The following is a 10,936-nucleotide window of genomic DNA, read 5'->3' as shown; positions in this document are numbered from 1 at the left end:
GGGGGGGGAGAACTAAGCTGTAAACCTGCCGGCTTTAAAATAAAAAAATTGCTTTTCCATTAGAGCCTCGGGAAAGCATGTGCGCTATACTGGGTTGTATGCTGGTGTGAGGCAAGTTCAGGATTATGGGTAGCATGGGGGGGTGGGAAAAGGAGGTTAAAAGTAGTTACCATTCCAGGTAACAAAACAAAATATATATAATTATCCCACAATAAAGCATCAGCTCAGTCCTGAACATAAAAAAAAAACCCCTAAAAAACAAACAAAAAAATGCCCTTTTCCCTAGGTTTACATTCCCCATGCAGCACTCATGCTCATATTGCTTGACATTGCACCCATCCCATTTACACCCATTGATCCTTGTCTTCCACTGCCATAGTAACTGTTGTTTAGTCCACTCTGGTTACCTAGAACAAAACCAAAATATTTGTCATTTAATTTTTTTTTCTACAAGAACATATGCACTGGTATGCCAACAGTGATTTAGTGCAACAGATGGGCTTGAAGTTAGTCACCCATTAACATTAATCCTGCAGAATTTGTAAAGTTAACTCTTGTAGTAAACTTCCACTTTCCTTAGTATGTGCAAGCCTAACCAAATTGATCTTAGAACAGACCGCAAGCAATTTTGCATGAATTCATTCTTAATATCTTAGGATATACATCAAGGGTTCCTTTGGTATGGATATCAAATGATGGAGGTAAGGGACTGGATCTCTGCATAATTGAAAAAAAATAAATAAAAAAAAAAATTAGTTTCTCTGCATCACCGAATCTTAAAGTGGAGAAAGCAACGTGATGTGTCAGTGCAAGTAACAGTCAGGAAATGTCACTCAGTCATTTTGCACAAAACACAACAGCAACAATTTCACTAGTTGTAAATTGGTTGTGTATCTGTGAAAAATACAATTTTCTATGAACATAACATTTTTTAAATTCTTTCATCTGTTCTGGTGATGCTTGACAGTCTGGCCAATATGAACGGGCAATCCATTGGCAGGTCTGTAATCCTAAAAAGGCTAGGAACCCTTAATATATAGCAAGCTTGGTTAATTATACCTGAAAGCCCCATGTAAAAAAGGGTATCCAAAATAGAAGTAAAAGTAAAAAATGTAGTTGTGTTAAGGAAAAAAAAAAAACACCTAACAGCATACGCCATTAATTCACAAGCGGCTAGAGTTTTTAAAAGTAATATTTACCATAACCACTTAAACCAGCCTGATTTCCATATCCTGCACTATAGCTGCCACTCAAAGCCTGGGACCCAGGGCTGCCATAATTTGACTGTGTACCTGTTTCAACCAAAGGGGGGGAAAAAAAAGTGTCAACTCATACCTGAACGCTGAAAAGGTTTCCAGTAAATGTGAGGCAAGGACATGCATTCATGCAGTTTAAAAAACAAAAATATGTTTTTAGAAGCAAATTCCATTACATGTAAGTGGAAAAGATTCTAGCATTAAAAAGTAGCTTCGATAATTTGCTAGATATAAATAGCTGGTCTTTGTTGTCCCTTTACATCTTCTCTTGAATACAACCAGGAAAGCCCTGGGTACGCGATAAACTTCCTATTCCTCCTATCCAAAATGAATGCTATATTGCACAGTATGTCAAGAAAGTGACCAGGAAGCCACTTGCATCTTAGTCAGCCCCTTAGAAGATTCTCCTAAGGGACACATGGACCATGCATCCCAATGTGTTCAGCTTATGACAGTGCCCGGTTGTCACTAGGACAGGAAGATGGCCTTGAGGATCTTAAGCAACCACTAATAGAAAACAGTAGCATGAAAGTGGCAAAAACTGTGCAAACTACATATTACAGATCCTAAACAGCACATTGGGATGGGATTTCCAAAATATTAACTGCCAATAAATTGAACATATAAATTTAGACTGCAATTATATAAAGGAACCTACAATTGTAAAGCATCAATAGCCATTTTTAAACCAGTTACACAAGTCAAAAAGATTTTCTGATACTTACCAAGTCCACCCATCATCTGCCCACCATATGCAGCACCAGATCCACCAGCCGTTGAATTAAGGAACAACTCAACATATCGGTGTTCTAAGGGAAATAAAACAAAAATATGTTCATACAGAAGCTTGTAATTCCGTGAGAAAAAAAAAGAAATTTCTGACTAAACACTTTACCAAAAACAAAGTATCCTAGCACATTACATAGGTCATATGGACAGCTGATGGAGGTTTACAGCAGGGCACCTAGAAGAGCAGAATCTTCAAAAAGAACCACTGCCACACCATAGTTTCGAGAATGCAATACTATCTGGCTTTAACCAATACAGAGATATAAAGGAGGCAGCCATTAGTGACCTTTTAAAAATTCTAGTTGATCAACAGTCTCTGGCTTTAAAACTCAGGCACTAGGCCAGAACAAGTCTGTACATCAGGAAAAAGTCTTAACTCCTGCTCTGCAAGCCTATTCTAGATAAGTGACAAAGCATTTACAGAACTTAATGATCACCCAGTTAACAAACAGCCTTGATCTTTCTTGGTACAGTATTCCTCCCATTAGCTGTAAAACCTAGCTGAATTTCATTTAAATTGCTAATTCACTATCAATTTTTAATGTTAACACTTTCACCTCCTTGCATTTCTGTGCTGCCACTTCTGTCTATATGCATGCATGCCAACGAAAGCTGCACATTTCAGGTTAGATTTTCTGATGTGGCCCACACATGCATAAGGTGTTAAACTGTCAATTGTCTGTTACAGGCCTGTTTTGGACTCAGGGACGCGGCGTTATTGCAGGATTTACTAATGTAAAACACATAGGGTACACCTACGTATAAAAACAGATAACCTGTACAAACTTTTAAAGCATTGCATATTGACAATTTGAGGTATCCTATTTGGTCGCCGTTTCACGGGTGCACACCATTTTTAAACACTGGCAGGTTGGGTATTTACTCGCCACAACCTCATGATTATATAAAAAAAATTACATAATTGTGGTTTATATCGAGTTGCACTAAGATCTTGAGACTTAAAAATGTGCAACTACCGCCATTTTATTCTACAGGGTCTGCTTTCAGGAAATAAACTTTTGGGGGTTTTAAGTATTTTTCAGGCCTAAAGTATGGATTATAACAAGTGTACAAAAACTGCCTTGGCTGGGGGAAAAAATGAATGCTTCATTCACTGGTAGGATGAGTCAGTTACAGAAACAACGTTTTTCAGCACAGCTAGGACTTGAAGTTACTCACGCATATTGGCTTTGTCTTTAGACATTGCTGCCACTGCATCCTCATGTGTTGCAAATTCAACATCTGCTTCTCCAGTGACTCTTCCATCTGCCCCAATTTCAATGTGAACTCTTACTGGATTCAAAGGAGAGAAGAACTAAAAGAAGCAGAAAAAACACATTGAAACAACTCATTTTGTTTCTGTATTAAAGAACACGCATACAACTTTTTAAATAAAACAAAAAATGTATTTTGTACAAGCCATAAAATCAATTTACTGGGGTTTGAGATACAAAGGAATTCAGAGACTCAAGTTACAGGAGGATTTGAACAGTAGACACTCAAAACACTAACAGGCCCACAAAAAACAGAACTGGGGACTGTCTGCCACCCCCAAAAGCAGCTCAGATGACCTTATGGCCAAAGCTGGCACGATATCAGGCCTGGACATTCACCTGGTAGAATGAAAAGCCAGGTGGTGGCCTTGCAAATCTGAGAAACCGTAGCCTAATGCAGAAAAAAAAACACAGGAAGCACTCACAGATCTAGTGGAGTGCTTTGACAATAAGCTTGAATAATGATGTCTAAGCCACTGAGAAATGGTGGAATGAAAAGCAGGTTCCCAATTACATGGACTACGTGTGTGAGAGTTTCACTGCTTCCATTAGAAAGACTAAGTTAGGAACAGGACACAAAAAAAAAGATCAAAGCAATGGAACGGAAAAGGTCCTGAAAAAACAGGCGCTTGTACATGTGACTGAATAGAGGCTGGAGAGGTATTCAAAGTGAACTAGGATCTCTGAACAGACAAAATCTGTCAAGTTTGTTTAACCTGGAGGCCAGAAGGTGCACATCCAGTGTCCCCCACTTGTGACAGGTCGCTAATGCTGCAGGCAAGATCAGATAAGTATTCTACAGGGAAAGGCATGGAAGCACGCTGCAGAGTAGGTAATAAAACTTGCAATTTGTCCCATAAAATCCTGCACAACTGCAGCAAACATCAATACATAGGTTACATTCTAGGATAGCTTACAATTGTCCAGTTCAGCAGGGGGCTGGGTACGTCCTTAAAAGCTAGTAATGAGGAGCTGCCAATCTGACTAGCTGCATATAGAGCTCAGCAGCTCTACATGAAGACATACATACCCTGTTAATGGCAGGCGACTGCAATGCCTCAAAAAGCCACTACAGAGACCGCTTGTTGGGATTCTGAAACGGAGATCGAGATGGTCACAGGGGCTGTAAACCCAACTTGGTTTATGGGTTCAGAGAGACTGTGCTGGGAATGGTGCAAGAGTGCGTTTAGAGTTCTTACTGGCAGAATACCACACAACAGTGGTGTATTTTGGTTTTGGGCTGCCCTAGGCAAAACTAAACTCTGGCACCACGCCCCCAATCTAAATTTGCCCCACCCCTTCCAGTTTCATTTTTCGTAGTAACCAGTCGCTGAATACAGCGAGTGCCCTGTATGACTTCTGCCAGCATCTCAGGTGGACTGTACGATTGTCTTATGGAAGATGTGTTGCATTTGCACAGTGGTAAGCAACCATGGGAGGCAAGGCCTCGGGTACTCAAACTGTGGCAGCTGGTGTTGGTTTTAGGCAGCAAGGTGACCAAGGAAGATCCACATGGTGCTTCACAAGCAGAAGCAGCGGTAAGATGGTGCGAAAAGTTCAAAGTGCCACAGCGCTTCACCCAGGGGATGACAAGCACTCTGACCCTTAGCTTTCACCCTTTGAGGTCCCAAGCTACTGTAGATGTAACAAACTGACTGTTTCTGATTTCCCATGTCACTCAATGGACAAGAAAAAAAAAAAAAGCTAGCCAATTAGCATGCGCATTCCAGAAAGTATCATCTTTATATCTGGTGCAATGTCAGTGCACTTTCAGGAAAAGTTAAATTTGCACTACACAAGGTGTTGCATCAATTAAGCACTTCTCATACCCAGACATACAAGAGTGCAGTCTGTTGTGTATAGTCTTGAGTATAAAGTGACCCATAGCTCAGCCTCGTGGCGGACTAATCCTCGGCCCTGTACGGCGGCCCGACAGAACAGTTATCTCCCATCGGCCCAGAATCTCCGAGACCGGAAGCCGCACGAGGGGACGCCATGAGACGGATACCAGCAGAACAAAAGCCCATTGAAGGTACTTTGCAGTAGGGGGGGAACTCCACTGAGTCCTCTACATCAGCAGGATAGTTGCCAAGGCTAAAACTTTAGCAGGGAACTTTCAGGCAAAAAAAAAAAGGATTTTTGTACTCACCGTAAAATCCTTTTCGCTCCGTTCATTGAAGGACACAGGGCAACAGATCGTAGATCCTGAATGGTAGGGTATATCGCCACCTGCAGAAGTAGGACGCTAGGCACATAACAAAAAGACAAGACAGCCTAGGGGCGGCCCCTGCTGGTGGCCCAACCCCTCACTTGCTGACAAGTCCCAAGTAACAAGCATTAAGGAGTGTACAGCCTATAAAAGAGGGCGGGACCTGTGTCCTTCAATGAATGGAGAGAAAAGGATTTTACGGTGAGTACAAAATCCTATTTTCTCTCCCATTCATTGAAGGACACAGGGCAACAGATCGTAGATCCTGAAATGGTAGGGACGTCACCAAGCAGTACACAGGGGTGGGCAACACCCAAACACCCAAAAGACCCCTCAAAGAGCCGCCTGCAACACTTTTGCGCCCCAAACCAGCATCCACCGATGCAAAAACATCCACCGTGTAAAAAACTTAAAGGTGTGAACAGAAGACCACGCAGCGGCCTTACAAACCTGAGAAACAGGAGGCCCCATGACAGAAGGCCCAGTAAGCCCCAAAAGCCCTAGTAGAATGGGCAGTGACAAGGAAAGGAGGCTCACGTCCCTTAACGGCGTACGCCTGAAGAACATTACGAATCCACCAAGAGATGGTAGCCGCTGACGTGGCACGGCCCTCACAAGGGCCCTCCGTGAGCACGAAAAAGGAGTCGGCAACGCAGAAAGCCGTAGTTCCCATATAAACACGGAGAGCGCGAACCACATCCAAACAGTGGAGAGCACGTTCCTTCCTATGAACCGTCTGCGGGCACAGGGAAGGTAAGACAATGTCCTCATTCAGATGGAATGCCGACACAACCTTAGGCAGGAATGCCGGCCGAGGACGGAGAACCGCCTTGCCCCTATGCAACACCAGCAACGGAGACTTGCAGGACAAGGCAGCCAACTCGACACCCGCCGAACGGAAGTGATGGCCACCAAAAGGCCACCTTTTGAGATAAAGACATAAGCGGAACCTCCCGAAGGAGGTTCAAACGGAGATTCCTGCAACACCGAAAGCACCAGATTCAGATCCCACGGTGCCAAAGGCGAGCGGACAGGAGGAGCAATGCGCGTCACCCCCTGAACAAAAGTGCGAACCAAAAGGATTAGATGTCAAAGGGCGCTGGAAAAGCACAGCCAAGGCAGAAATTTGGCCCTTCACAGTGCCCAACGCCAGCCCTAGGGCCACCCCGTGCTGCAAGAACGAAGGAAAGAATCCTGCTGATGCAGAACAAACACGGGGGACAGGGCCCCAGCCTCACACCAGGCTAAATAGGCCCTCCATGTGCGATGGTAAATCTTTCTAGAGACCGCTTTGCGCGCTCTTAGCATAGTGGAAATGACTGCATCGGACAACCCCCGGTCCTTCAGGACCTGGCTCAACAGCCACGCTGTCAAAGCCAGCGACTGTAAGGATGGAACACAGGTACCTGGGACAGAAGATGCGGACGCAGAGGCAGCCACCACTAGCTGAACCACATCCGAGTACCACGCTCCGAGGCCAGTCCGGGGCCACGAGGACGGTGACGTTCTCGGCCGCGATTCGTCGCAGAAGTCGAGGCAACAGATACAGTGGAGGAAAGGCACATATCAGACCGTAATGACCCCAAGGAGCCACCAGGGCATCCACCTCCTCCGCCCAGGGATCCAGGCCACAAACCGGTCCACCTTCCGGTTGAACCGAGACGCCAGAAGATCCACCTCCGGCGTCCCCCAGCAAAGACAGAGCTGCTGAAAAACTTCCGGGTGCAGTGACTACTCTCCCGTGTCCACCGACTGTCGACTGAGGCAGTCGGCCTGCCAATTGTCCACCCCCAGGATGTAGAACACCGAGAGAGCCAGAACCCCATTCTCTGCCCAGAAGAGAATCCCGAACACGTCTCGACCTGCGGCCACACTTTTTGAGCCGCCCTGGTGGTTTATGTACACCACCGCTGTGGCGTTGTCCGACTGGACACAAACCGCCAGATCCTGAAGCCGGGTCGACCAATGAAGGAGAGAAAAGGTGAATTGCCCGAAGTGCCAACACATTTATCGACAGCTGGGACTTGTCCGGCGACCAACAACCCTGCACGGTCAAGGCGCCCAGGACTCGACCCCAGCCCCAAAGGCTGGCATCAGTGGTGACCACCGTCCAGTGCACAGGAAGGACTTCCCCGCACCGAGATTGGAGAACGAAGCCACCAGCGCAAGGAGGCTCTCGCCTCGCGAGACACCTGAATTCCCTTGTCCAAGGATAGGGGGGACTTGTCCCACTGTACCAGGATGTTCCTCTGCAGGGTCCTGGTGTGGTGCTGCACAAAAGACAGCGCCTTGAGGGATGCCACCATGAGACCCAGGACCTGCATGCAAAAGGACGACCAGCGAGTCCGGAGCAGCCATACTTTGGAACGAAGTTTCATGAGCTTGCCCCAAGGGAGAAACACGCGGGCTGCGACGTGTCCGGAACCAGGCCCAGATAGTCCAGGCGTGGAGAAGGCACAAGGCAAGACTTCAGCAGGTTCAGGAGCCAACCGAACTCCAAGGACCACACCGTGACCTCCAGAGCCGTCACCAGAGAGGAGTGCAACTCTGCCCACAGAAGCAGATTGTCCAGGTAGCCCACGATTGTGAAGGGGAGGGCTTGTTAAACTTCCCACACTTGTCAGAAGGGGCCGAAAAAGCCGCCTGTGAGTGGAGAAGGTGGGCCCAGGCTTCCTGCACTGCTCCTTCTTGCGCACCTGGGCAAGAAAGGTACTCTTACCACCTGTCAGATCCTTGATTCCTTGAACCAGACGGTTCCCAGTAAAAGGTAATTCCGTCAGAGCCTTCTTGGAAACCTGATCCGCCGACCAGCACTTAAGCCAAAGCTACCGGCGAAGCGTCACAGCTGACAGACACCTTGGACACCAACGGCGCCGCATCCAGGGCCGAATAGCAGACATACCCAAGGCCTTGCACCAACTGGTCCGCCAACTCCACGTAAGCGTGAGAAACAGTCTCCTCTGCAAGACCCTGGTGCAACATTTTAGCACACTCGGTCAGAGTCTGAGACCAAGGGAGAAGCCATAAGCGCCCGAGACGGAGCAGAGAGTCGGGGAAAGCGCCTCAGCTTTCCTATCGGTGGGATCCTTAAAAAGACGGAGAATCCTCCACCGGGATGACCGTGGCCTTGTTTAAGCGAGAGACCGGGGGGGGGTTCACCGCTGGCGGAGAAGACCACTTAGACCAAAGACCTCCTCAAAGGGATAGCAAACCGAGAAACGCTTAGGGACCGCAAAGGACTTGGTAGGCCGCTTCCAATATTAATAATAAAGTCATTGAAAAAGGGGATGCAAGGAAACACTTTGGTGGAATGCCTACTCTTATGCGTCCAAACTGTACTGGCGGCAGCGAGGAAGAGCTAGCAGCATCCTCAATTTTAAGGGTCTCCCTGACAAAGCGGACTAGCGCAGAGACCATCTCACGTTCCTGAACTCAATGCGCGTCACAAACCCGTCCATGGCAGATGACAATACCTCCAGGGACAGGGGCCCACTGATGCCTGGCAAAGGAGCGCAGGTCGCACAAAGAGGGGACCTAGAGAGGTCCCCAGAGCGCAGCCCACAGCCCTCACAAGGCTACGCAGAGGAATCATCCCTGCGATCCATGGTACACCCCACACAAAACCGCCCCACAGACTGGAAACTACCACAGGCCAGAGGAGAGAGGGACCCCATCCGCCCGAGGAAGTCCAGGCGGAAGTGATGTGTGAGAAAGGGCGTTTTCCCACATCCAAGATGACGGCTGCGGAGCAACCAGACCAGGGACTCGAGTAGCGGCCGCGGAACAAGCGGCCATCCCTTAAAAAACAACCACAGAGCTCCAAGACCCCCACAGAAGCCCCCAGGAAGGGCGTCTGCCCTCATCCAATATGGCGGCCGCAGAGCCGCATGGAGGCCACAACCAGAACAGGGACTCGAGTAGCTGCCGCCGAATGAACGGCGTCAGCCGCGGTATTGTCTGCATATGCTGCAGCAGAACACCCCCACATCCCCCCCCTAGCCCCACATCGGCAAACCCCAAGCCACATACAGGCAGCCAGGAGATGCAGCTGTGACAGAAACAGCGCAGCACCAGCACTGCATTTTACCACCTGAAGATGTCACGATCCCCTCGACAGTCACTGCCACCACATACATACCCCTGCCGGGAAACAGTCAGACCCCAGGCACTTCGAGGATCCGCAGCCAGGACGCGCAGGGGAGCGGTGGGCACAACGCCCCCGGCTGTAGTCGCGGTGCCGCCAGCCTGCGCGTAGTGCTGTGACAGGTAGGTCAGGACCTCCTGTCATATGCACTCCACCGGGACAAACCCACAGGCGTCGAGGAACCGAATGTCGCAGCCGACCCACCGTGGCAGTCTGCATGCGCTCGTCGGTCACGCAGGAGAGACTACAAGGATCTAAAACAGTCTAGCATGTCGCCCTGGTGACACTTGCTTGAAGAAACCGCAAAAAAAAAAAAATTCCAGAGAATTTTTTTTAGCTCCTTACCTGTGAGGCTAGGCAAAAAACTGGAGACTTGTCAGCAAGTGAGGGGTTGGGACACCAGCAGGGGCTGCCCCTAGGCTGTCTTGTCTTTTTGTTATGTGCCTAGCATCCTACTCCTGCAGGTGGCGATATACCATTCAAGATCTACGATCTGTTGCCCTGTGTCCTTCAATGAACAGGAGAGAAATGATATACCAAATTCTATGGATAGATGGGGAAACCCCCCCTCATGCATACCCCATGTCCACTGTCCCTGATATACAGTACATGAGGGAAGCCCCTGCTCACTAGCACGAAGGCCAGCTGGAAATAACATTACGATGTCCTGCTTGGCCAGAGGAAACAAATTACTGAGGTGTGCAAAGCTTGTGCTTTTTATTTAGGTGTGGGTGATGAGTTTCCTATTCCGGTGAGAGGAGCCCATCTCTGATACTGTCCTGGAAGGCGACTAGAGAAAGTGCAATAAACTTCTATTAAACAGCATTTAAAGTTTAATTGTACCATACTTACAGTATAAATGTCTGTCTCTGTTGCCCTGTAAGGAAGACCTCTCATGTGCACACAGTGACCTGTTGTACTTTGAAAATTGGAACCATCCCCATACCTTTGGTCAGACACTGCTGAGGGCATAAAAAAAAAAAAAATTACACTAAAAATATATTAACAAAATACACACACCACTAGAGATGCAACAGTTAAATCGATTAAGTCGATTAAAATCGACGATTGAAAACGTTGGCAACGTTTTCGATCGTCGATTCGTCGGCTATCGATTGCTTAGCCTGTTCGGGGCTCCGCACGCGGCCTGAGTCGCACGTCACGCTGCTCCCGACGTGCCCACCGCACAGGCCGCAGCCGCATAAGCCACGCCCACCGAACAGGCTGAAGCCGCGCACGCCGCTGGTCTCCTAGCCGTGAGCTC

At 47.9% G+C, this 10,936-nt stretch overlaps 1 protein-coding gene across 2 annotated transcripts in view; it reads right to left on the bottom strand.

Moving 5' to 3' along the window:
• Nucleotides 1–159: 159 nt before the first annotated feature.
• Nucleotides 160–10,936, bottom strand: part of LOC108800463 (heterogeneous nuclear ribonucleoprotein H-like) — a 35,229-nt gene continuing 24,452 nt past the window's right edge. The window contains exons 9-13 of one of the 2 annotated variants that reach the window (XM_018572445.1): nucleotides 10,525–10,631; nucleotides 3,225–3,360; nucleotides 1,982–2,065; nucleotides 1,200–1,295; nucleotides 160–407 (exon numbers count right to left, since the gene is read on the bottom strand). In XM_018572445.1, the coding sequence (XP_018427947.1) occupies nucleotides 289–407; nucleotides 1,200–1,295; nucleotides 1,982–2,065; nucleotides 3,225–3,360; nucleotides 10,525–10,631 (542 nt within the window). In that variant the 3' untranslated portion in view covers nucleotides 160–288. The remainder of the gene's footprint in view (nucleotides 408–1,199; nucleotides 1,296–1,981; nucleotides 2,066–3,224; nucleotides 3,361–10,524; nucleotides 10,632–10,936) is intronic. The other variant, XM_018572446.1, reaches the window with a different exon arrangement.

This window comes from Nanorana parkeri, unplaced genomic scaffold (assembly GCF_000935625.1).
Source record: "Nanorana parkeri isolate BGI_ZX_2015 unplaced genomic scaffold, ASM93562v1 scaffold2036, whole genome shotgun sequence".
NCBI lineage: Eukaryota > Metazoa > Chordata > Amphibia > Anura > Dicroglossidae > Nanorana > Nanorana parkeri.
This window is presented reverse-complemented; position numbering and strand designations above follow the sequence as displayed.